Here is a 25,508-nt window from a genome sequence, read left to right on the forward strand (position 1 = left end):
CATGAACCCCCAAGCCCGCACACACCCCCAGAAGAGTTCTAAGCCACATTCTGCTGGGGGGCCTGTGAGCTCGAACCCTCAGACCGAAGCTGGCCCGGCCTGCAGGCTCAGCGTGGATCAGCGGGGCGGGAGGACCCGCGGGGAGGGGCGGGGCTCCGCGGGGCCACGCCTCCGGCATGGGGGCGGGGCTGTGCGATGGGCGGGAGCTCAGCGGGAGAGGCTTCAGCTGTGGGGGCGTGGCCTGCAGTGGGCGGGGCTCCATGATGGGCGGGAGCTCAGAGGAGGAGAGGCCTCAGGTGTGGGGTGTGGCTTGCGAGGGGCGGGAGCTCAGGAGGAGAGGCCTCAGATGTAGAGGCGTGGCTTGCGGTGGGCGGGGCTCCGCGATGGGCGGGAGCTCAGCAGAGGAGAGGCCTCAGATGTAGGGGCGTGGCTCCGCGATGGGCAGAAGCTCAGGAGAGGCCTCAGGTGTGGGGTGTGGCTTGCGGGGGGCGGGGCTGGGGCAGGTCAGAGGGCAGGCCCCGGGTGTGGGTGACTTGTCATCCTACCTACCCAGCTGAGGTCTGAGGATGGCAGTTCAAAGCCATCCTGGGCAGGGAAGGACCTGAGCCTCCTCCCCACTGAACCACCAGACAAACGGAAGTGGTGCCGTGTAGAGCGCCAGCCTCGAGCCACAGACGCTCAGGGACTCGCCGGGCCCGGGTTCAAGCCCCACAACCGAATAAGCAAATAAACGTCGCTTCTCCTTTGCTCGGAACTGCGGGATCCGCGCGCTTTGTCTCATGTGCGGTTTATGTTTGGAGTCGCGCTGTCCCGCCCATCACCCGCCCCGCGCCCCGCCCATCACCCGCCCTGCGCCCCGCGCATCCGGAGGCGGTGCCGCCCGCGGCCACCAGAGGGCGCCGCTCTCCCGCGCCTGCCCAGGCCGCCTGGCCTCCTGCCCACTGCCCGCCCAGCCCGGCCGCCCGCCCACTGCCCGCCCAGCCCGGCCGCCCGCCCACTGCCCGCCCAGCCCGGCCGCCCGCCCACTGCCCGGCCGCCTGCCCACTGCCCGGCCGCCCGCCCAGCCCGGCCGCCCGCCCACTGCCCGCCCAGCCAGGACGCGCCGAGGGCAGCGCTGCCTCGGGGACCCTGACTTCTGCCCCGAGTGACGCGGGAGGGCGGCGGGTGCCCTGGGGCGGGGCCCAGGGCGGGGGCCACACGCGCTGCCCGTGTGTCCCCTCCGGGGGTGGCTGTCCCAGCCCGACTCCCCGCGGGCAGCACCGCGTCTGGCCGGGCGCCCGACCCCTGGCAAACCAGCTCCTTGACCTCAGCTGTTGCTGGGAGACGCGGGCCTGGAAATAACCCCCGGCCGGAGTCACTGCAGGCTTTCTCCTGTAACGTCTCCCCTGCCCTCCCTGCACCCCTTCCCCAGCAGCAGGAACAGGACGGAAGCAGAGGGCCCCAGGCAGGGTCCCCGGCCGGAGCCATGGCTGTGAGGATTGCTCCCTGCGTGCCCCGGGGTGACAGAGCCCGGCCGCCAGTGGACAGTGCAGGGGCCGGCCCCTCCGGGGTGGACAGTGCAGGGGCCGGCCCCTCCGGGGTGGACAGTGCAGGGGCCGGCCCCTCCGGGGTGGACAGGGCAGGGGCCGGCCCCTCCGGGGTGGACAGGGCAGGGGCCGGCCCCTCCGGGGTGGACAGGGCAGGGGCCGGCCCCTCCGGGGTGGACAGGGCAGGGGCCGGCCCCTCCGGGGTGGACAGGGCAGGGGCCGGCCCCTCCGGGAGTGCCCCGTGGAGAATGGGGGCCAGTGTCAGCAAGGAAAACCCAGCAGGTGGCCGCAGCTGTCATCCCAGCACTTGGGAGGCTGAGGTGCAGGAATCGCGAGTTTGAGGCCAGCCTCAGTGCGTAGAGACTCCCTGTCCTGCCTCCAAAACTAACCACAAAGCCGGGCACCGGGGCTCACATCTGTCATCCAAGCTGCTCAGGAGGTTGAGATCTGAGGATCTTGGTTCAAAGCCAGCCCATGTAGGAAAGACTGAGACTCTTATCTCCAATGAACCACCAGAAAACCAGAAGTGGTGCTGTGGCTCAAGTGGTAGAGCGCTCGCCTTGAGCTGAAGAGCTGAGGGACAGCGCCCAGGCCCAGAGTTCAAGCCCCACTACAGACAAAAAAAGTAAAACAACAACAATAATAATAAAAAGGGAAGGAAGAGAAAAAGTGGAAGTTGGAGAACTTCACTACAGTCCATATAAAAGCCCTGAGGTGGGCTGGGAAGGTGGCTCAGTGGTAGAGCACTTGCCTTGCATGCATGAGGCCCTGGGTTCGATTCCTCAGCACCACATAAGCAGAAAGAAAAAAGCTGGAAGTGGCGCTGTGGCTCCAGTGGTAGAGCGCTCGCCTTGAGCTGAAGAGCTGAGGGACAGCGCCTAGGCCCAGAGTTCAGGCCCCACGACTGGACCCCCCCCAAAAAAAAGCCCTGATGATGAAATGAGTTCATCCGTGGGCTTGGGGTCATTGTGTTTTTTTGTGGGACATGTGTGTATATGTGTGCATGTGTAAATATATGTGAATGTGTGTGTATGTGTGTATAGGTATGTGTATACATGTGTATATGCATGTGTGTACATGTACATGTGTGTATGTGTGCGTGTGTGTATTTGTGTATATAGGGGTGTGTGTGTGTGTGTGTGTGTGTGCGCGCGCGTTGGTCCTGGGGTTTGAACTGAGCACCTGAGCACTGTCCTTGAGCTTTTTTGCTACAGCGTGGTGCTCCGCCCCTGACCCGCCCCCAGGTCTGGCTTTGGGCTGGTCAGGCGTGGCCTCCGCTTCCCAGGCTGGCACTGAACGTCCGTCTCAGCTCTCAGCCTCCCAGGTAGCGGGGAGGCGGGCTGGGGGGGAGGCTGGGCGCTAGCATTGATTGACAGCTGGAGTTTGGGGTGGGGGAGAAGGGAGGGGAAAAGTCATGTTGTGGGGGGAGCACATTTTGGGATGTCCCTGAATCACAGAAAGCCCGCCCCCCAGGGTGGGGATGGGGCATCTCCTCCCCTCCCCCTCCCCTGCGCCGATTCCACCCCGGGGAGGCAGCGGCTGGGGAGGCAGGGCCGGGGAGGCCGCAGGGCCGGGCCTCTGCACCGCCGTTGCTTGGCGACTATGGAGCCCGGGGAGACGCGGGTGAGCGGCGCCTTGGGGTGAGCTGCAGACACCTCGATTGTGAGGCCAAAGCAGCTGACGGCCCTGGCCGGCCCCTCCCGGGTGGCCCCCGGCTCGAGCTGTGAGGTCTGGGGTCCCAGGGGCAGCATGAGTGGGGGCCCCCTCAGCCCGGGCACCCGCCGGCGGCTCCTCCACGGCCAGGCCGGGCCGCTGCCCGCGCCGCCGCCCAGCTCCGTGGCCATCTACCTCAGCAGCGCGCCCGCAGGTAAGGCGGCCGGGCTGGGCCCGGGGCGAGCCCGCACACCCACGTCTGCCCATGGCTCACGGGGACCCTCCAGCCCCTCCCCTGATTCTTTTTTCTTTTTGGTCAGTTGCTAGACTTGAACTCAGGGCCTGGATGCTGCCCTGAAGCTTTTTCACTCAAGGCTGGACTCTCTACCACTTAAGCCACAGTGCCACTTCCAGCTTTTTTTTTTGTCAGTCATGGGGCTTGAACTCAGGGCCTGGGCGCTGTCCCTCAGCTCTTCAGCTCAAGGCGAGCGCTCTACCCCTTGAGCCACAGCGCCACTTCAGGTTTGCTGGTGGTTTATGGGAGATAGGAGTCTCACGGACTTTCCTGCCCGAGCTGGCTTTGAACCGCGATCCCCAGACCTCAGCCTCCTGAGGAAGCTGGGGTGGCCAGACTCCCCTGCATGGTGGGTGGGTGGAGGCAGCTTGCTGGCATGGCTCCGAGCCTCCTGGAGCCTCCCGTAACCCCATCCAAGCTTTTCCTTTCAGACATGGACACCGAGAGAGAGGCCTTGCTGCTCAGTGCCTACCCCGAAGTGCAAGCCTTCTGCCAGAGGCATGGCCTGGGCTTTGAGGTGAGTGTCTTCTCCCCTCCCCCTTTTGTGCTGGTCCTGGGACTCGAACTCAGGGCCTGGGCACTGTCCCTGAGCTTTTGTACGCAAGGCTGGTGCTCTACCACTTGAGCCACAGCGCCACTTCCGGTTATCTGGTGGTTACTTGGAAGTAAGAGTCTCGTGCCCGAGCTGGTTTTGAACCGTGATCCTGATCTCAGCCTCCTGAGTAGCTGGGGTGACAGGCGCGAGCCACGGGCACCTGGCACCTCTTGAGTCTTCTAAACAAGAGACTTACATTTGCTTCTTGCAGTGGGGCCCTGCGAATCTTCCACGCCCTGCAGCCATGAAAGTAGAAATCCTAAGCCAGGCCCCGGTGTCTCACTTCCGGCTTTTTCTGTGTATGTGGTGCTGAGGAATCAATTGCTATGGGGTCTTGTGAACTCTTCTGCTGGGTTGGCCTCAAACTGAGATCCTCTGGATTTCCACCTCCTACTTGTTCCTTTGTTTGGTTGGCAGTGCTGGGATTTGAACTCAAGGCCTCACACAGGATAACCAGGAACTAACCGCTGAGAGCGTCCCAGGCTGTCAGTGGTGATGATGATAAACAGAGCCTTCCCGTCACCCCAGCCCCAACCAAACCTGTGTGCTTTTCACCCCCAGGTGGTTGATCTGAGGTGGGGTGTTCGGGAAGCAGATGTCTCAGACTACACCATGACTGAACTCTGCCTGGAGGAACTCAGCCGGTGTCAGGAAACATCCATAGGGCCCACTTTCGTCGTGAGTCTGTCCATCACCACAGGGCGGGCCCATCCCTACCCACCCACACATCCCCTACCCTGCCCACGGCAGACATTACCAGTCCATCACAGCCCTCTTCCTTCCCTCCCATGCTAGCTGGGCCCAGACATTAGAAGTCGAATGCTGATGCAGATAGCAAGCTGTCCAGATTGTTTTTTTGTTTTTGTATCTCTTTTGTCGGTTGGGGGCTTGAACTCAGGGCCTGGGCACTGTCTCTGAGCTTCTTTGCTCAAGGCTAGCGCTCTACCACTGAGCCCCCTTCCACATTCCCAGCCCATGACGCAGGCTTGCAAATCCCTTCCTTCATAGTTCTATTTCCAGCGTTTTAGATTTAATTTTCCAGTGAAAGATTGGGCTGAATTTCCAAAAGAAGCTGGGCGTTGGTGGCTCACAACTATAATCTTGGCTCCTCAGGAGGCTGTGATCTGAAGATCACAGTTCAAAGCCAGACCAGGCAAGACAGCTTTTGAAACTTTTGTTTGTTTTGTTTGATTTCGTCGGTTGTGGAGCCTGAACTCTGGGCCTAGGCGCTGTCCCTCAGCTCTTCAGCTCAAGGCGAGCACTCTACCACTTGAGCCACAGCGCCACTTCCAACTTTTTCTGCTTATATGGTGCTGAGGAATCAAACCCAGGGCCTCATGCAGGCAAGGCAGGCTAGCACTCTACCACTGAGCCACCTTCCCAGCACCCACATTTTTTTAAGCCAATCAGTGGGACACACGGTAATCCCAGCTACGCAGGAGGTAAAAATTGGGAGAATCTTGGTTTAAGGCTTGGGCAAAAAAGTTAATGAGACCTCATCTGAATCACTAAGGCCGAGACGGTGGCGGAGACCTGTGATCCCCTTTCAAAGGAAGCCAGGCCTAGGACTGGCTTTACTTCTGACCCTGAGCAACCAGCGAGACCCCATCCAAACTATTTAACTGAGGCTGGAAGGGTTCGAGGTTTGGCTCAAGTAGCAGTGCGCCTGCGCCCGTCAGGGCCTGGTGTTTCAGGGCCCAGCTGCCTTGTGCTTTTCTCTGCCTGTGATTGCGGGGCGCACACGGGGGGGGGCGGTGCCTCCAGCCATCCCTGGAGTCTCTCCAAGGCCCAGGACTGGTGCCCCCCCCGCGTCTTCCTGCCCCCCTCCTGAGCCAGGCACCCCCCGTTCCTCCCCACACTCCCAACCGGGGATCTCCCATGACTCCCCGGGCGCCTGGCCTGGCGCCCTAGTAACCAGGTCATTAGGCAGCCATCAGCCAGGCAGGCTCATGGGGAGGGGGGGAAGGAGGGGGGCATGCCCCAAGAGGCTCCTGGGGAGTTGTAATAGTCCCTGCTCAGATCCTGCACACATGCCAGTGCTGTGTGTGTGGGTGTGTGGGTGTGCGTGTGCGTGCCTGTGTGCGTGTGTACGAGTGCGTGTGCGTGTGCGTGTGTGTGTGTGTGTGTGTGTGTGTGTGTGTGTGTGTGGCCGGGAGCCTGGCATGGAGCCGCAGCCTTGCGCAGCCAGGCAGGTGCTCTTCCAGTTGAGTCAGGGCCCCCAGGCTTTTTTAGCTTCCTTTCTCTTTTTATGTCTTGTTGATGGAACTTAATTTATTAATCTATTTTATTTTATTTAGTCACTTATTTTACTTCCTTGTTTATTTATTATCTGTTGTTGTCGTCGGTCGTGGGGCCTGAACTCTGGGCCTGGGTGCTGTCCTCAGCTTTTCAGCTCTAGGTGGGTGCTCTGCCACTTGAGCCACAGCGCCACCTCCAGTTTTCTGGTGGTTCATTGGAGGTAACAGTCTCATGGACTTTCCTGCCCGGGCTGGCTTTGAACGAAGATTCTCAGATCTCAGCCTCCTGAGTCCCTGAGCTGACAGGCGGGAGCCGCCACGCCCAGCTACCTGTGCCCGGGTCATGGTTTCCCAGGGTTTACCCCCTGCCCTGGGATGGGAGCGCGGGCTGCCTCACCCGCGGTGTAGTGTCCACATGTGTCCGATGTCCCCCCCAGGCCCTGCTGGGTGACCGCTATGGCCCCTGCCCTGTCCCGGGGCTGATCGAGGAGCGGGAGTGGGAGGCGCTGGCGGGCTCCCTGCGTGCCCGGCCTCGGGACCTGGAGCTGGTGGCTCGCCGCTTCCAGAGGGACGAGAACGCAGTGCCGCCCACCTACGTCCTGCAGGAGCCAGACGTGGGCGAGGCCCGGGGGCCCGAGGAGGCCTCGCTGGCCTCTGTCCTCCAGGCCGGTGCGCTGGAGGCCCGGAGGCTGGGCCTCCTCAGCCAGGAGCAGTGGCATCGCTACCATCGGTCAGGTGAGGCTGGGGACGCCCGTGGGCCTCACTGGGGAAGAGTGGTAGCCCGAGTGGGTGTAGCTCCACGGCTATGGAAAAGGGTTTCAGGGGTGTGTGTGTGTGTGTGTGTGTGTGTGTGTGTGTGTGTCTTAGGTTTGAACTCAGGGCCTGGGCGCTGTCCCTGAGCTTTTTCGCTCAAGGCTGGTGTTCTACCACTTGGGCCACAGTGCCACTTCTGGTTTTTGCTTGTTCATTGGCATTAAGAGTCTCACAGACTTTCTTGCCCAGGCTGGCTTTGAACCGTAATCCTCAGATCTCAGCCTCCTGAGTAGCTAGGATGACAAGTGTGAGCCAGCAGCGTGAGCCCGGCCAAGGGTTGGCTTTGGCATGGTTGCTGTCTTTGACTTGGATTTGGAGCCTGTCTCTAGGGCCTGGTGCGATCAGCCACTGGGAGCTGCAAGCGAACAATGGAGGAGCCCAGAGCGCCTCCAAAAATAACACCCCCATTGCCTTCACAACACTGCCTCCTGAGAGGAGGCCTGCCCTTGGGTCTAGAAAATACCAGCTGTCAGAGCCAGGCCCCATTGCTGTCACTGTGATCCTAGCTCCTCAGGAGGCAGAGATCTGAGGATCACGGTTCAAAGCCAGCCTGGACAGGAAAGTCAGTGAGAATCACCAAAAAGCTGAAGTGGCACTGTGGCTCACGTGGTAGAGCACCAGCCATGAGCAGAAAAAGCTCAGGGACAGCGCCCAGGCCCTGAGTTCAAGCCCCAGGACTCTCACTCTCACACACACCAGCGTCTCTCCGGCCACCCCGGGCCGGCCAGTGGCCGTGGTGTCCACTCTTTCCCCGCTGTGGCTCTTGCAGTCCTCGAGTGGGAGCTGGAAGTTGGGGTGCTGCGGCCCGGGGCGGCGGCACGGGGGGTCACCGTGTTCCTGCGGGAGATCCGGGACCTCGACAAGCACCTGCTGGACGAGTGCGCGCTCCTGGCGCTGGACCGCCTGCCCGACGGCTGCCCGGACACGGGGGCCCGGGGCCTCCTGCAGCGCCTCAAGGAACGCCTGGCGGAGGAGCACCCCGAAATCATGCAGGCCCACCCCTTGCCGTGGAGCCGGGACCTGCTGAACCCCAAGAACAAGGCCCATGCCCGCTACCTCCGGGGCCTGGGCGAGCAGTTCGTGGCCAGCGCCCGTCTCCAGATCCTGGCGGGGCTGGGGGAGCGGGGCGCGGGGCTGGGGGCGCGGGGGGCGCCGCGGGACCAGGCCTGGCTCTTCGAGGAGCTGCGCGTGCACCAGCGGCGCCAGGCCGCCGAGGCCGCGGCGCCCCTGTGCGGCCGGCAGGAGCTGCTGGCCCGGCTGGGGCGGCGGCTGCGGGACGGGGAGCAGCGCCCGCACCCCCCGCTCGTGCTCTTCGGGGCCCCGGGCGTGGGGAAGACCGCCTTGCTGTGCGCGCTGGCGGGCGGCGCGCCGGGGCTGCTGGGCCGCAAGGCGGTCACCGCGCTGCGGGTGCTGGGGGCGTCGGGGAGCAGCGTGGACCCCGGCGCGCTGCCCCGCTCCCTCGCCCTGCAGCTGAGCCTGGCCTTCGGGCTGCCGCCGCCGCCCGGCCCGGTGCTGGCCCGCCGCGGCCGCCTGGCGCAGTTCCTGCAGGCGCTGCTGCACGCCGCGGCCCGCCGGGACTGCGAGTCCCTGGTGCTGGTGCTGGACGACGTGGACGCGCTGGACGGCCTGGGCCCCGGCCGCGACCCGCTCCCCTGGCTGCCCGCCCGCTGCCCGCCCCGGGTCCACGTCGTGCTGTCCGCCTGCTCCGGGGGCCGGCGGCGGCCACGGCACGCGCTGGACGCGCTGCGGGCCAAGATCCAGGACGCCGACGCCTTCGTGGAGGTGCCGCCGCTGGCCGCCGGCCCCGGGCAGGACTTGGTGCGCGGCCTGCTGGCGGCCGCCGGGAGGGCGCTGAGCCCCGCGCAGCAGGCCGCGCTCTGGGCCTGGCTGCCAGACTGCGGCCACCCCGGCCGGCTGAGGCTGGCCTTCGAGGAGGCCCGCCGCTGGGCCTCCTTCACCGTGCCCGCCCCGCTGGCCGGCACCGCCGAGGAGGCCACGCACCACCTGTGCGCGCGCCTGGAGGATGCGCACGGGCAGCTGCTGGTGTCCCATGTGCTGGGCTACATCGCCGCCTCCCGGTGAGCCTGGGGGGGGGGACGGGAGAGGGGGTGAGAGGGACAGGGGAGGGCGGGAGGGGGGAGGGGCGGGGGCAGGAGGGGGGGTCCCTGATGATTGTTTTTCTGGTGTCGGTCCCAGGGCTTGAACTCAGGGCCTGGGCGCCACCATCTCTGGGCTTATTGATTTGGCTCAAGGCGGGCGCTCTCCCACTTGAACCACAGCTCTACTTCTGGCTTTTTGGCGGTTGCTTAGAGATCAGGGCGTCTCGTGGAGTTTTCTGCCTGTGCTGGCTTTGAACCGTGGTCCTCACAAGTGAGACTCCAGAGTCGCCGGGATTTGCAGACGTGAGCCTCCAGGGCCCGGCTTGCTTTTTCTTTTTTCCTTTTTATTAGCCTGTTTCAGTGGTACAAAAGGGTTTTATGGTGATGTTTTTATATGTGTGAACCATGTAACACCCTAATCACAGCCCCCAGTACTGAACCACGAGCCTCCAGATCTCAGATCTCAGGTTTTAGGCTCCTGAGTGGCTAAGATTACCACACCGGTACCCAGGCCAAGGGATTTTTTTTTTTTTTTTTTGGTTGATCATGGGTCTTGAACTCTGGGCCTGGGCGCTGTCCCTCAGCTCCTCAGCTCAAGGCTAGCGCTCTACTGCTTGAGCCACAGCACCACTTCCGGTTTGCTGGTGGTTCATTGGAGATCAGAATTTCCTGGACTTTCCTGCCCAGGCTGGCTTTGAACCTCAATCCTCAGATTTCAGCCTCCTGAGTAGCTAGGATGGCAGGCAAGAGCAACTGGAGCCCAGCCAAAGGATTTGTTTCTTTCCTTCTTTTTTTTTTTTGCTAGTCGTGGGGCCTAAACTCTGGGCCTGGGCGCTGTCCCTCAGCTCTTCAGCTCAAGGCTAGAGCTCTACCTCTTGAGCCACAGCGCCACTTCCAGCTTTTTCTGCTTATGTGCTGCCGAGGACTTGAACCCAGGGCCTCATGCATGCAAGGCCAGCGCTCTACCACTGAGCCGCCTTCCCAGCCCCAAAGGATTTCTTTTAGCCCAGTTTTTACTTGGAAGTCATTTCACATGTACAGACGGTCTCAGTCATGGGTGGAGGGTTGTCCACGGCTGTGGCTTCCCGGCCTGGGCAGAGCCGCCATTTCCAGACTGCGGCGAAGTATCCATCAGTGCTCAGCGCGTGGCAGCGGGAGGTGTCAGTAAAGGGCTGGAAGGTGGCTCAGGGGTAGAGCGCCAGCCTTGAGCTGAGGAGTGGAGGGACAGCGCCCAGGCCCAGAGTTCAGGCCCCATGTGACAAAAAAAAAAAGAAGAAGAAGGGTGAGGGAAGGAAGGCATGCTGTACCCCACAGGAATCTGGGGTGTCCCACCTTTAGCTGGTCCTGGTCAACGCACCCCAGATTTTCTGTTGAACCTGGGTTGCAGGAGTGGCCTGGGTCAGCAGGGAACACAGGCAGACAAGCAGGAGGAAGAGGAGGAGGGGAGGGGGGGGCCAGGGCCCCTCTGGCCTTGGCCCTGGCCGGGTGCTGGATCTGGGGGCGCTGGGAGCCCCAGGCCCGAGGCCCAGCCTCCCGGCCCCGCAGGTTCGGGCTGTCGGAGGCGGAACTGAAGGATGTGCTGTCCCTGGACGATGAGCTGCTGTGCGAGGCGTACCGGGCCTGGACGCCACCCAGCCGCCGGCTGCTGCGCTTCCCGCCCCTGCTCTGGGTGCGGCTGCGGAGGGACCTGGGCCTCTGCCTGGCCCGGAGGCCCGCGGACGGCGGCCAGCTCCTCACCCTTGCCCACAGGTAGGAGACCCGAAAACCAGACCTCGCCTGGAAGCGGGTCCTGGGGCGATGCCCGCGTGGTGTGCACCCTGCACACAGTGAACGTGGGGCTCGGGGGGCCCGGAAGCTGGGGTGAGCCTAAGGCCTCCAGCAGGCCATGCAGGGGCTCTACACCTCGAGCCACAGCTCCAGTCTGGCTTTCTGTTGCTATTATTATTATTGGAGATTAGAGTCTCACGAGTCTTTCCTGCCCAAGCTGGCTTCCAACTGCGATGCTCAAATCTCAGCCTCCTGTGTGGCTGGGATTACAGGCGTGAGCCGCCAGTGCCAGCCCTTGCCCTTGTTTTGTTTCTTTCTCTTCTTCTTCTTCTTCTTCTTCTTCTTCTTCTTCTTCTTCTTCTTCTTCTTCTTCTTCTTCTTCTTCTTCTTCTTCTGTCGGTCATGGGCCTGGGCGCTGTCCCTGAGTTCTTCAGCTCAAGGCTGGCGCTCTATCACTTGAGCTACAGCGCCACTTCCGGTTTTCTGGTGGTTTATTGGAGATAAGAGTCTCACGGACTTTCCTGCCCGGGCTGGCTTTGAACCACAATCCTCAGATCTCAGCCTCCTGACAGGCGGGAGCCACTGGCGCCCAGCTTTTCTTTTTTAAAAGATGGGGGTGTGTCTGGCTATCTTGGTCCAGATTGGCTTGTAACTCCGAGATAAGTAACCCTCTTACCTCACCCTTCTGAGTTGCTGGGACTCCAGGGGGGCAGCACTGTGCCAGGCAGGGACCTGTGAGGATCGACCTGGCGGCCTCTGACAGCCGGCCCTGTGCCCCACCCCACCCTGCAGGCAGCTGGCTGAGGTGGTGAGCGTGCGCTACCTGTCAGGGCCCGAGAGAGCCCAGAGGCACAGCGTCCTGGCCGATTTCTTTTCGGGTGCCTGGAGCCAGGGCACCAAGAAGCTCATCACCCTGCCGCTTGTGGGGGTACCCCTGAGCCTGGACCGCAAGGTGTGTGCGGCAGGGACAGCAGGGGAGTGGGTGTGGGGTGTGCCCTCCTTCCCTCCCTCCCTCCCTCCCTTCCTCCCTCCCTCCCTCCCTCCCCAGCATCCCCACGGGAACGGGATTAACAGTCTCTCAAGGGAGCCTGGAACTCCTGGCCGCTGCTCCGAGTGGAAATCACGGGGGCTGGGAGCTCTGGGACTCCTGCCCTCCCCACCTCCCCTGCCCGCCCTTGGTGATTGAGATGGGGTTGTCCTGTGAACTTTTCGTCTGGGCCGGCCTCAAGTGGCGATCCTCCCCCTTCCCTGCCTCCTCCCAAGTAACTGGGATTACAGGCAGGAGCCACTGAGCCCAGCCTGCCCTAGTTTATTCCTCTTGGTCTCTCCTCTGGTGGTCTGGGTGGGGGGGGGAGACCACCCCAGCCACGCCGGCCCACACTCCTGGTCTGTGCTTATGCTACCATCATCATCATCATCACCACCACCATCAGCTCCATCATCCTGAAGAGAGGGCCTCCCATGTAGGCCGCCCCCCCATGTGCTGTGCGCCTCAGTGCCCGGCACGGCCGTTACTCTATAGTGCTTTCTGCGTATCCTCAGAGGCCAGGTCCGTGGCGCTCCTCGGGCCCGGCCCCTCCCGCGCCGTGGGGCCCGCCCCCTCCCGCCGTGGGGCCCCGCCCCCTCCCGCCGTGGGGCCCGCCCCCTCCCGCCGTGGGGCCCGCCCCCTCCCGCCGTGGGGCCCCGCCCCCTCCCGCCGAGGGCCCCGCCCCCTCCCGCCGTGGGGCCCGCCCCCTCCCGCCGTGGGGCCCGCCCCCTCCCGCGCCGAGGGCCCCGCCCCCTCCCGCCGTGGGGCCCGCCCCCTCCCGCCGTGGGGCCCGCCCCCTCCCGCCGAGGGCCCCGCCCCCTCCCGCCGAGGGCCCCGCCCCCTCCCGCCGTGGGGCCCGCCCCCTCCCGCCGTGGGGCCCGCCCCCTCCCGCGCCGAGGGCCCCGCCCCCTCCCGCCGTGGGGCCCGCCCCCTCCCGCCGTGGGGCCCGCCCCCTCCTGCCGTGGGGCCCGCCCCCTCCCGCCGTGGGGCCGGCCCGCAGCGTCCCTCTCCCCGCAGGTGGCCCCGCAGCCGCTGTGGTTCTCGGACTCCGTGGCCAACGAGCGGCGGCTGCAGGAACTGCCCCGACACCTGCTGCTGGCGGGCCGCACGCGGGAGCTGCGGCAGGACCTGCTGGGTAGGCCGAGCCGGGCCCGGTGCGGGAGGCATGCGGTGGACGTGGGGGTGGGGCCCGGGACGCTCACCGCACCCCAGGATTATCCCGACTAATGTGGGGGGGCCGCGGGGGCCTCGTCCAGCATGACAGATGCTTGGTTACCCAAGCAATCTACACGTCCACCCACCCGACTATGTGTCCACCCACCCGCCTGTCCACCCACCACACACCTGTCCACCTGTCCATCCACCCACCCACCTGTCCATCCATCCACCTACCTGTCCACCCACATACCTGTCCACCTGTTCATCCACCAGGCCACCTGTCTATCTACCCACCTACTTGCCCACCCACATACCTGTCCACCCACCTGTCCATCCATACACCCAACTCTCCACCCACCCACCTACCCACCTTTCCACCTGTCCATCCATTCACCTACCTGTCCACCCACCTGGACATTTATTCTTCTATCCATCTATCAATCCACCCCTTTACCTCTCCACCTGTCCACCCACCCACCTGCCCATCTACCACCTGTCCTCCCATCCACCCCCACTCACCCTGCCCCCCTCCTGGAGACCGCTGGCCGTGTCTCCTCCCATGTGGGGAGCAGGTGCAGGGGGTCGCTCTGTACCCCACAAGGCCCCGCTCCACCCCTGGAGCTCACCCACCCCTGCAGCCCTGCAGCCGTGGGGCGCGACCCACACCCCCGCCATTCGCAGGGAACGTGAGCTGGCTGGCGTGCCGGGCGCTCTCGGGGGGCGCCGAGGCGCTGCTGGATGACTTCGACCTCTGCACGCAGCACCTCCGCTGCCCCGAGGTCGGCCTGATCCGCGAGGCCGTGCGGCTGAGCCGCCCCGCGCTGGAGCTCCGAGGCACCGGTGAGCTCCTGCGGCCCGCCCCGCCCGGAGCCCACCCTCTGCCCTGGCTTCTGGAAACTTCCAGAAGCTCCCAAACTGCATCTTCTCCCCTTTCCCTGCCAAGCCAGTGGGTTTCTTCACAGCAGCAGCTGCTGGAGTTTGGAGCTCAAAATGGATTTTGAATTTGGAGGAAAAACTGAGTAGTCATTGAATACAGTTAAAGGCTTTTATTGGTGGCTCAGATCTCCTAATAAAAAAAAGAATTCTTTTATTTTTTTGATGATTTAATTGGAGATGAGTCTCTCGGACTTTCCTGCGTGGGCCTGGGCTGGCTTTGAACCGCGATCCTCAGATCGCAGCCTCCTGAGTAGCGGGATGCCAGGCAGGCGGGAGCCGCCAGCACTGGCTGTGTGATCGGTTTTTGGTTTGGTTTGGTTTTGGGTGCTGCATTGGCTCACAGTTGGCTTGGGGTGACCTCAAGCTGCGATCCTTGGCAGAGAACAAGACCTTGGCACCCCACGGTGTTGGCTGAAATGTGATCACCCCTCGCTGGCGGCGAGAACTTGTTAAAGCCAGCACCCGCACCCCACAATCACCCCTCAGCACCCCAACTCCCAAACCATAGCACCCCAGACATGGCTGAGGTGTAGTGACAAAGGCTACCACCAGAGGGCGCCAGGTGACAGCCCTGTGCTCTCAGAACCTTCCGGAACATATCCCAAGCCTGGGCAAAGAGAAGCACAACATCCTAGAAGAATCGGTGTTCCAGCCGAGTGCCAGCTAGCTCGCACTCCCCTCTCCTCTGTCTCTCTCTCTCTCTTTCCAGTCCTGGGATTTGAACTCGGCCTGGGCACTGTCCCTAAGCTTCTCTTGCTCAAGGCGGGCGCTCCATCGCTTGAGCCACAGCACCACTGCTGGCTTTTTCTGAGTAGTTTATTGGGGATAAGAGTCCCCTGGGCTTTTCTGCCGGGCTGGCTTTGAACCGGGAGCCTCCGATCTCAGCCTCCTGAGTAGCTGGGATGACAGGCGCCCAGCTGATCTTGCTTTTGGTTATTGTTGTTTGGAGTCAGGGTCTCACCATATCACCTCCTCTGGCCTCCAACTTGGCATCCTCCTGCCTCAGCCTCCCAAGGGCTGGGATTACAGGTGTACCCCAGCGGGGAGGGAGAGAGGCCAGGGAGGAGAATCCAAGGTCCTGGGTGTCAGGACATGCAGGGATCCCGTGGAGGTCTGGGGGACGGGGTTTGTGTGACACCTAACAAGCGTTCCCTTTCCTTTAGAGAAGAGCACGCTGTACACGGAGCTCCTGGCGCGCCTCCTTTTCTTCTCCAAGTCCCACCCCGCGCTGGTGGGGCAGCTGTGCCAGCAGGCCCAGAGCTGGCTCCGCGCATGCCCGCACCCCGTGCTGGTGCCCCTGGCCGGCTTCTTGCAGCCCCCTGGAGGCCCCCTGCAGGCCACCCTCACTGGGTGCCACAAGGGTGAGTGGCCCCTACGCTCATGGGGGCGGCGGGCTGTGCTGGGAGAAGGTCCTGGTCTCTGCCTCCCGGGGCAGATACTGCCCCTCCGCCCCACTGATGGGCACAGGGGAGGGGACCTGGGCACTGTCCCTGAGCTTTGGCACTCTACCATTTGAGCCACAGCTCCATTGCTGGCTTTTTGGTGGTTCATGGGAGATCAGAGTCTCACGGCCTTTCCTGCCCAGGCTGGCTTTGAACTGTGATCCTCAGATCTCAGCCTCCCGAGTAGCTGGGATGACAGGCAGGAGCCACGGGCGCCCGGCAACAATGCCTTTGGCGACTGTATTAAGGTAAAACCGATGCGCTTTGGTTTTGCCGTGGGACCTCAAGCAGAGGTTGATGAGTGGTTCAAGCTGGTTTGAGCTGGTTCAGGCTGCTGGGAGGGAGACGGGCGGAGCCTGTGGCCTCTGCTCCTCCCACTCCTGCTCCTGCTGTCCAGCAGACACTGCAGCCTCCTCCTCCTCCAGTTCTTGTCTGGTAGATGGGAGAGGTGACATCCACAGATAGGAATTTGTCCCATCATGCTGGGTTCAAGTGACAAAGCGCTAGCCTTGAGCACAAAAGCTCAGAGACGGTGCCCAGGAGCTGAGCCCAACCCCAGGACCAGCACAAAAAAAGAATAATAATAACAGCTTAAACAGAGCAGGTGCCAGTGGCTCACGCTGCCTATAATCAGATGGCTCAAGTGGCAGAATGCCAGCTTTGGGCAAAAAAGCGAATGGGCAGCACCCACCACCTAGCAAGCAAAAACCAAAACAAACCTCAGCAGAAGAGGGGCTGAGCCAAGCTGGCCAGCACAGGAGAGCGCACCCCATGCAAATGAGGTGTAAGGAATCAGCCAATCAGAGAAGAGCTGTGGCTGCAGTCCTCCATCAGGTCCCTCCCCTCCCCAGCCTTGCGCCAGGGTCACTAGCAGAAGAAAAGAACTGGGGGATGTAAAATGCAAAAACCAGGGTGTGCGTGTGGAGGCCGCGTTCTGTTCTGGGGGGCAGGGGGGAGTGAGGCAATTCTCTTTGGGAGCTGCTTTTCTGGGGCCCACACGCAGAGTCTCCCCACTTTATTATTGAACTGTGCAATTTACCCTACCTAGCCAGCTCTGCCACGGGCTGCCCGCTTCTCTTCCTCCCTTTCGCCCTTCCTTCCTCCCTCCCTCCCTCCCTCCCTCCCTCCCTCCCTCCCTCTTCCTTCCTTTCTTTCCTTTTCTTTTTGTGCAGGACCTGGGCTTGAACTTAGGGCCTGGGGTTTGTTCGGAGAGCGGTTTTTGTGCAGGTGGGCGCTCTGCTCCATTTCCTTTCTTTTTGGTGGGTAATTGGAAATGTAAGAGCCTCGTGCACTTCCCCAGGGATGGCTTGCCACTGTGATCCTCCGGATCTCAGCTTCCCGAGAGTGGCTGAGATTACAGGCGTGAGCCACCAGCCAGGTTAGGGACTTTGCTGCACGTCCGGTGTCTTGTTGGTCTGAGCCAGTGTGTCCGGCCTGGGGGGCTCGGGCTGGCTCTCTAAGCCAGGTCCCTGTTGAGAAGCTTTCTCCCCACTCTGGGTTCAGAAAAAAAAGTGACAAGACCCCATGTTAGGCCTGAGAACAAAAACACGGAGGTCCTACCCTGCCCCCCATGTCTCCTCCATGAGGCCTTGACTCCTCCAGGTCGGCAGTGGCCCTGACTTTACAGCCAGCCACTCCCTGAGTGGGGAAACTGAGGCACGGCGCAGACACACCTTGCTAGTGCCAGGCAGGGGTTATATGTGCCCAAAATACAGGGTGTCCATCTGTCTCCTCGGGGTCTGCCAAAAGGTGTCAGTGGACAGCTTTTGGGGGGGGTGGGCAGCACTAAGGTGTTCCTGGGGTGTGGGGGGGCGCCCCGGATTCCTGGCCTCCCCATCCACAGAAGGCCAGGCCTTGGAGAGAACACCCCGGCAGTGGGGGCTGGGGGGCTGTGCTGCAGCCCAGCGCCTCGATACAAAATGTCAGCCTGTGGAGGGGGAGGGGGCCGGGGGGGCTGGGGGGAGGGAGCATGACTTGGCAGAATTATTTTTCTGAAGGGATCTGCGCATGTGCCAGGCTGCCATCCCATAATGCCCGTGGCCGGGTGCCTAGCAACCCCTAGGCCCGCCAGGCCTTCCCTTCAGCCGGGGATTTGAAGGAAGGGGCTGTTAGACTAGGCTTGGCGAGAAGTCTCGTCCCTTCCCCACAACCGCACGTGACCCCGAGTCACCCATGGCGGAGGGGGGCTGGGGTCCGAGTGCCCCCCGCCGTGGCTGTCACTGGGGCCACCATGGTGGCCGCGCCTGGCGGTGGTGGGCTCACGTGGCGGGCTGGGCCGGATCCAGGGGTGCTGAGGACCCAGCGCCCTGTGTCTGCTCGCGAGCAGAGCGGCGTGGCTCCCCGCCTGGAAGCTCGTCAGGATGGGGGTCACGCCAGCCGGATAGGAAAGTCCCTGCGACTCTCCTCTCTGATGAACCAGCAAAAAGCTGGACGTGGAGCTGTGGCTCAAGCGGTAGAGCACGCACCTTGAGGGACGGTGCCCAGGGCCCTGAGTTCAAGACCCAGGATGGGTACAGACACAGAAGGCGGGCTGGAACCCCCCCTCCTGCTGCTGCCCACCGCGTGGCTGGCCTCGAACTCACGCCACCGGCGCTGAACTCCAGGCAGTCATCTGTCTCCGTGGGGCCCTAGGCATCACCGCCGTGGCTTGGAGCCAGGAGCAGCGGCTGCTGGTGCTTGGCACGCACGACGGTGTGGTGGCCATGTGGGACGTGGAAGAGGAATGCCCGGTCCACTTCCTCCCCGCACACTCAGGTGGGGCTCAGGACGCGGGGGGGGGGGGGCGGGGGTCCCTCCTGGCTCATTCAGTGATTTGAGAGAGAGCTGAGCCGAGAACTACCGCAGAAACTCACAGCCCTTCGAAACACATCTCAGCCGGGCGCCGGCGCGCACACCTGTAACCCCAGCCACGTGGGAGGACAGGGTTCTGAGCGGACTGCGTGGGTGGGTCGGCCCTCACCCGGCGCCCACCGTGCCCCGCTGCAGGCGAGGTGTGGTGCGTGCGGGTGTTCGCGCAGGGCGCCCGCGCCGTCTCCGCCTCCACGGACCGCACGCTGCGCGTGTGGGGGCTGCTGTCCGGCCAGCAGCAGCTCAGCATCTGGGACGGAGGCGCAGCAAACTCCACCGAGCCCCAGACCCGGAGCCTCCACGTGGACGAAGCAAAGCAAGTCCTGTACTTGGCGTCGGGGTCAAAGGTAATGGGTGCCGGGTCCCTCGGGAAAGGGGGGACCAAAGAGCTCCCAGACGGAGGCGGAGGCTCGCGCCCGTCATCCCAGCTCCTCAGGAGGCTGAGATCGGAGGCCCGAGGTTCAAAGCCAGCCCCGGAGCAGGAAAGTCAGGGAGACTCTCCTCTCCACCGAACCACTGCAAAAGTCAGAGGTGGTGCTGTGACTCAAGGGGCAGAGCGCCAGCGCCGAGCACACAAGCTCCTTCCAGACAACGCCCAGGCCCCGGGTTCGAACCCCGGGACTGGCATTTGGAAGGAGTGAGTGGTGTGTGACATCTCCCCTTGGCTCCTGGTTAGATCAGCGCGTGGGCGCTGGAGACGGCGGCGCTGCTGTTCCGTGTCCTGGGCGAGGCCTCGGACCCCTGGCTGTGCGCGGCCTGGCTGGCGGCCCCCACGCGGCTGCTGACCGTGTCCCGGGCCTGCGTGGTCAGCGTGTGGAGCGCAGCCTCGGGCGCGCTCCAGGGCAAGCAGCGTCTGAGCAGCGTCCGGGGAGAGACCCCCACGTGCGCCGCTCCCCTCCACAAGCAGGGCACCGTGGTCGCTGGCTTTAGCAACGGCTCTGTCTCCCTGGTAAGCGGCGTTGTGACCCAGGACGTCAGTATTACCCCATCTCCAGAGCAGGTGCTGTAGCTCACGCCCGTAATCCAGACTCGGGAGGGATCAAGAGGATGGAGAGTTCTAGAAACTCCACCCCATGACCCACATCCCAACCACATTCCTTCTTCTGTTCCAACCTGGGCCTTTTCTTTTTCTTTTTTGTCGGTGCTGGGGTTTGAACTCAGGGCCTGGGCGCTGTCCCTGAGCTCTTTTGCTCAAGACTAGCACTCTACCACTTGAGCCACAGTGCCATTTCCAGTTTTCTGGTGGTTCATTGGAGATAAGGGTCTCACGGACTTTCCTGCCCAGGCTGGCTTTGAACCGCGATCCTCAGATCTCAGCCTCTTGAGTAGCTGGGATGACAGGCATGAGCCACTGGCGCCTGGCTTCCAGCCTGTTTTTATCTCGTGTGGAATGCCAGCACTCCTGGCACAGGCAGATAGTGAATTCTAGAATGTTCTCTGTCTTTGTGGTGGTGGGTTATATCCCCAGCGACAATAATGTTAACCAGTGATGACAGCCTCCATGTTGGTAGGGAAACGTTTGTCCACACAATTCAGCTTCTTGGTATCACTTTTCATTTAACAGGGGAAACTGAGGCATGGGGGGCAGGGAAGGGGGAAAGAGATTTGTGCAGCTGGGGGTGGGGGTGGGGAATTAAACATTTGAGCTGTTCGCCCTCAGCCCTGGCAAAATACTTGACAGCCAGCCTTGTCTCTGCCCAGATTTCCTCGAAGGGAGACAGATTGCTGGAGAAGCTTCCAGAAGCTGTGGGCTTGGTAGAGGTGTCGGAAGACGGATCTCTCCTGGCTGCAGGTGACATGGAGGAGTACTGGGTGCTGGGGTGCCCGCCTTTGGGAAATTATCGGCTCCTCGCTTAGCTAGGGGTCCCCCAAAATCTCCACAGCTGCAGGACAGACGTCATGTCCACAGCAGGGAGGTCAGAGTCTCACGGACTTTCCTACCCGGGCTGGCTTTGAACTGAGATCCTCAGATCTCAGCCTCCTGAGTAGCTGGGATGCCAGGCGTGAGCCGCTGGGCTGGGCTCATGTTTGGAATCTGAGCTAAACGGTAAACAGCTTACAGTTTGTATAAACCTCAGTTTACCTCCAGGCTCCCGGGAAGTTTTGGGTGGGATCAGCTCACATCCTGGATGGATCTGAATTCCCGGGAAGCCAGGGCTGGCTGGCCTGGCCTGGAAACTCCGAGCCTTTCCACTCGCACACTTGTACACCGCCCCCCCCCCCACCCCAAGCCCTCACCTCATGAAGAAGAGAATTTTTGTGTGTTTTCTTAAATTACTTTTTAACATTAAGTTTAAATTACTTCTTAAGTTCGTTTTTTAACTCACTTTCTCCTGGCGTGGGAAGTCCCGCGCCGTGTGACCGGGTCTGTGCTGCTGCAGGTTTCGGGAAATCTGTGCGGATCTTTCTGGCCGACGCCCAGGGTTTCCAGCGATTCCTGGCTACTGACCTGCGACACGAGGACGCGGTTGAGACAGCTGTTTTCGGTCCTAAGAATAACCTGATTGTCACTGCATCACGGGACGCCCTCATTCAGGTGAGGGTTGATCCAGGACCTCCATCCCCCCTCCCCCGCCATCCTGCTCTGGAAGAAAAACAGATTCTTCAACATTCTTTGGCCCAATGGCACAAAAAGCCACAAAGCTGAGCTGGGGCCAGACAGCAGCGGGGCGGGAGAGTAGCTGGGATTACAGGCGTGAGCCACGGTGCCTGCCGCCCCTCTGGTCTGCATCCTCAGGTGTGGAGCCTGTCGGAGCAGGGCGCGCTGCTGGGCCTCCTGGATGGTGTGGGGGCGCCGCTGGGCACGCTGGTCCGGGCGGGGGCGCTGGTGGTCGGGGCCTCGCGGTGGTCTTCCACCTTCAGGGCCTGGGATGTCAGCCGGGCCCGCCAGCGCGGGGCCTGCGCCCCCTTCCCGGACCGCACGGGGCTCACGGCCGTGTCTCACAACGGAAGCTACGTCTACTTTCCCGGAGTCGGCGAGAAAAACCAAGTCACCATCTGGGACCTGGCGGAGGGTGGGTACCCGGTGCCCGGGGATGTCGGAATTCCATGCGGGGCGGGCACCCGTCCCCAATGCTCGTCCGCCCCAACAGGGGCTCGCATCCAACATCTGGACAGCCTGACCTGCACCAGGGTCCTGGGTCACCGTCCCTTGCTGGGACAGGACGCGGGTGGGTGGATCACACAACTCTGGGGTCTTTCAACGATCACTGCTATCGTTACTATTATTTTTGTTGTTGGTGGGGCTCCAACTTGGGCCCTGGGGCGCTGTCCCTGAGCTCTTTTGCTCAGGGCTGGTGCTCGACCATTTGAGCCACAGCGCCCCTTCGGGCTGTTTCTGTGACTGTGGAGCTGAGGAATGGAACCCAGGGCCTCATGCATGCGAGGCGAGCGCTCCACCCCGGAGCCACCTTCCCAGCCCCGGGATTCTCATCTCCAATTAATCACAAAAGCAGCAGGAAGTAGAGCTGTGGCTCAAAACCAAATCACGAGGAATTCCGTAAGCAATCGGAAGCTCAGAGGGGGGTTGGGGCGTGTCCCTCCGGAGTGGGGTGCTGTACCCCAGCTCCCTGGGTACCCCCAAAGAACAAGTCCCGGGGGCAGGCGGCTCAGCGAAGCCGTGTCGTCTGTCTCTGGGGCTAGGCGAGGCGCGCGGCGCGCTGGACACGTCCAGTGAGGTCCGGTGTCTGGAGGTGGCCGAGCAAACCAAGCTCCTATTCGCTGGCCTGGTTTCGGGGGCCGTGCTGGTGTTCCCCCTCAACTCCACGCAGGACGTCCTGTGCATCCCTCCCCCCGAGGCCCGGAAGGCCGTCACCTGCATGGCACTGAGCAAGGAGGAGGAGCGGCTGGCCGTGGCCTACAACAACATGGTCCTGGTGCTGGGCGTCGGGCCCGGGGACCCCTGCCCGGTCGTCGATGGCCCCACGTTCACCTTCTACACCCAGCTCCCTGACACCATCGCCACTGTGGCCGTGCTGGCCGACTCCCGCGTGGCCTATGGCATGACCCACGGCGACCTCTTCCTGTACGAGTGTGCCAGTTCCAAGGTGTGCCCTCTGGAGGCCCACGCCAGTAGAGTCTCGTGCGTGGAGGTCAGCCACGGGGGGCAGCTGGCGGTGAGCGGCTCCGAGGAAGGCTTGCTGTGTCTGTGGGACTTGGGCACCTGCCAGTGCAAACTCGAGATGAGTTACATGGTGCGTGGACCACCACGCCCCAGTCCTGAGAACGCGGGGTTACGTCGCGGGGACAAACCAGCAGCTGGTGCTTGATTTCATTTTCAGTCAGTTCTAGGGCTTGAACTCAGGGCCTGGCACTATCTCTGAGCTCTGTTTTGCTCAAGGCTAGTGCTCTACCACTTGGAGCCGCAGTTCCATTTCTGGTTTCCTGGTGGTACAGGATTGGAGGTAAGAGCCTCCCAGACCTTCCTGCTCAGGCTGGCTTTGAACTGTGATAGCTGAAGAGCTATCAGCCTCCTGAGTCGCTGGGATTACAAGTGTGAGTGGCTGGCACCAGGCCCAGTTGGTGCATATTAAATACCAGAATAAGGATGTAAGATAAGGTAAGAGATACACTCACCTCCGTTCCGGGGGACAGAGGAAATCAATCAGCTGAGCATGGTGGCATCCGAGTGTAATCCCAGCAAGGATCATGAATTCTAGTCTAGCCAATCAACAGAGCCAGACCCCGTCTAAGACAAAAAGAGAAAAAACAGTGCTATTATTTTTAATCTACTTCTGGGTCCTGGGTCTCCTTTGGCCAGTGTTTCTGGGGGTGCAGTCGGGATGTTGGGGTGTGTTCTCCACAGGGCTCCATCATCAGGGGTGTCCAGTGCGTGTGCTTCTCCCAAGACGACAAGTACCTGTTCTCAGCCTGGAGGGACGGCTCAATCCTCGTGTGGAGAGCACTGGATGGTGAGTCCATGGTCTTCCTCCGTGTTCTTTCTTCACTCGCTGGTCTTGGAGGATGCAGCTGGGTGGCTTCCAGCAGGGATTACAGGTATGGGCCACCGTGCCCGGCTGCTGGCCTTCTCATGAGTCCTCTGCGGATCACTCCACAGGCTCTCTGCTGACAGTCCAGTTCGTCCACGCCGTGGTGAACAGGATCATCCCCACGGCCAATGGTTTCCTGGCTCCCACCAGGCAGGGCCGGCTCATCCGGGTGCGGTTCCAGTGCCCAGCGGCCAGTGCCTCGCCGCAGGATGCCCTGCAGAACTTCCAGAAGGCTGTGTGGATGGTGAAGACCAGGAGGAGAGAAGAGCTGGTGGCCGGTGCGGGATCAGCTCAGGACCCCGGCTCAGAGGCCCGGGAGAAGGAAACGAACCCCAACAAGCGCTCACAAGTGTGCCTGCTGCTGTAGCCAGCGCCCCCCTCCACTTCCAGCTCTCTGAACAGTTTATCGGAGATAAGAGTCTCATGGACTTTCTTGCCCTGGTTGGCTTTGAACCATGATCATCAGATCTCAGCTTCCTGAGTAGCTAGGATGACAGGCGTGAGCCACTGGCGCCGGTATTGTGGTCTTTTGTCTTTCTGCGTCTGGCTCCTTTTACTTAAAGTGCCTTCTAGTTCCTTCCATTGTGCTATACCTGACAGGATTTCATTCTTTTTAATAGCTGAATAATATTCCATCACATATATACCTGCATTTTCTTTTCTCCATGCATCCATGGCTTAGCACTTAGCCTGATCTTTTTTTTTGGGGGGTGGGGTGGGTCATGGGGCTTGAACTCAGGGCCTGGGCACTGTTCCTGAGCTTCTTTTGTTCAAGGCTAGCACTCTACCACTGGAACCACAGCACCATTTCTGGCACTTTCTGCTTATGTGGTGCTGAGGAATCAAACCCAGGGCTTTAAGCACTCTACCACTGAGCCACCTTCCCAGCCCCAAAGCAGTGGTTTTCAAAGTGCTGTGACCTTTAACTTTAGGATTCTTGGCTTGTCTCCACTTGATCAGAAGTCCCTGGGGGGAAAACAAGTTTGTGGTTATCTCTTCTCTGGGAATCAGAAGAGCTTTCTGTTGAGAATGTTGGCCTTGGTCTCCTCCACAGCTCTGGGAAGAACCCACTTGTCTGGCAGGGTCACACTGAGGCAGCTTTGGTGCCTTGGGACTTTGGGGATGTTGTATATGGGGCCTACACCCACGCAGACCCTGGAGACAGACCTTTACTAATAAAACGCTCTTCCAAATGTGTGTGTGTGTGTGCTGGTACTGGGATTTGAACTCAGGGGGGCAGCTGCTGTCCCTCAGCTTTTTCCACCCAAGGCCCAGTGCTCTACCATTCGAGCTAGTGCTCCGCCTCTGCCTTTTTTTTTGGGGGGGGGTCCGGTTGTGGGGCCTGAACTTGGGGCCTGGGCGCTGTCCCTCAGCTCTTCAGCTCAAGGCAAGCGCTCTACCACTTGAGCCACAGCACCACTTCCGGCTTTTTTTCTCTTTTTGCTTATGGTAAGTGCTCTACCACTGAGCCACCTTCCCAGCCCCTCCACCTCTGCCTTTTTTTTAGTGAATGGTAAAACAGGTGGCTAAGGGAACTTTCAAGCTGGGTTTGGCTTGGCAAAGAACAATGATCCTCAGATCTCTGCCTTGAGAAAATGGGATTATAGGTGGGGGGCACCTGAGTCTGGCTGTCAGAAGACTTTCTTTTGAGTGTGAGCGCTAGCTAGTGTGTTCCTATCTGCAGATCCTTCCATTTGGGGTCTGGGTGTTGTCCCTGAGCTGCTTTGGCTCCAGGCTGGTGCTCTACTACTTGAGCCACGGCTCCACTTTTGGCTTTTTTAGGAGGTAGTTTATTGGAGATGAATATTAGTGTCAGGGCTGGGAAGGTGACTCCGTGGTAGAGTGCTCACTTTGCATGCATGAGGCCCCGGGTTCGATTCCTCAGCACCACACAAGCAGAAAAAGCCGGAAGTGGCGCTGTGGCTCAAGTGGTAGAGCGCTGGCCTTGAGCTGCAGAGCTGAGGGACAGCGCCCAGGCCCCGAGTTCAAGACCCAGGCCTGGCAAATAAAGAGATCTGAGTCTCTCAGGCTTTTTTTTTTTTTTTTTGGGTCCGGTTGTGGGGCCTGAACTCTGGGCCTGGGCGCTGTCCCTCAGCTCTTCAGCTCAAGGCTAGCGCTCTACCAC

The 25,508-nt window shown here is 61.5% G+C and overlaps 1 protein-coding gene across 2 annotated transcripts; it reads left to right on the forward strand.

Moving 5' to 3' along the window:
• The first annotated feature begins 3,907 nt into the window (after positions 1-3,907).
• Nwd1 (NACHT and WD repeat domain containing 1) lies at positions 3,908-23,750 on the forward strand. Of its 2 annotated transcripts, none has more exons than XM_042670677.1 (18): positions 3,908-3,991; positions 4,631-4,747; positions 6,744-7,041; positions 7,889-9,197; positions 10,764-10,967; positions 11,778-11,937; positions 13,030-13,147; positions 13,852-14,010; positions 15,270-15,467; positions 18,180-18,302; positions 18,534-18,742; positions 19,072-19,344; positions 20,097-20,187; positions 20,777-20,933; positions 21,261-21,409; positions 22,038-22,588; positions 23,200-23,305; positions 23,452-23,750. In XM_042670677.1, the coding sequence occupies exons 1-18, from the start codon at positions 3,908-3,910 to the stop codon at positions 23,748-23,750; spliced, it is 4,605 nt and encodes a 1,534-aa protein (XP_042526611.1). The 2 variants fall into 2 exon arrangements, with proteins under 2 accessions (XP_042526611.1, XP_042526610.1); XM_042670676.1 differs by having other exon boundaries at positions 20,777-20,931; positions 21,133-21,409.
• The last annotated feature ends 1,758 nt before the right edge of the window (positions 23,751-25,508 follow it).

Source organism: Dipodomys spectabilis, unplaced genomic scaffold (assembly GCF_019054845.1).
Source record: "Dipodomys spectabilis isolate Male_0828 unplaced genomic scaffold, ASM1905484v1 ptg000573l, whole genome shotgun sequence".
NCBI lineage: Eukaryota > Metazoa > Chordata > Mammalia > Rodentia > Heteromyidae > Dipodomys > Dipodomys spectabilis.

Bases quoted from the DNA above. Each gene is read 5' to 3' on its own strand.
- Nwd1 (XM_042670676.1), top strand. From the start codon at position 3,908: ATGGACACCGAGAGAGAGGCCTTGCTGCTCAGTGCCTACCCCGAAGTG. The intron at 18,743-19,071 runs GTAATGGGTGCC...GCTCCTGGTTAG, and splicing joins ACTTGGCGTCGGGGTCAAAG to ATCAGCGCGTGGGCGCTGGA. The intron at 20,188-20,776 runs GTGACATGGAGG...GTGCTGCTGCAG, and splicing joins CGGATCTCTCCTGGCTGCAG to GTTTCGGGAAATCTGTGCGG.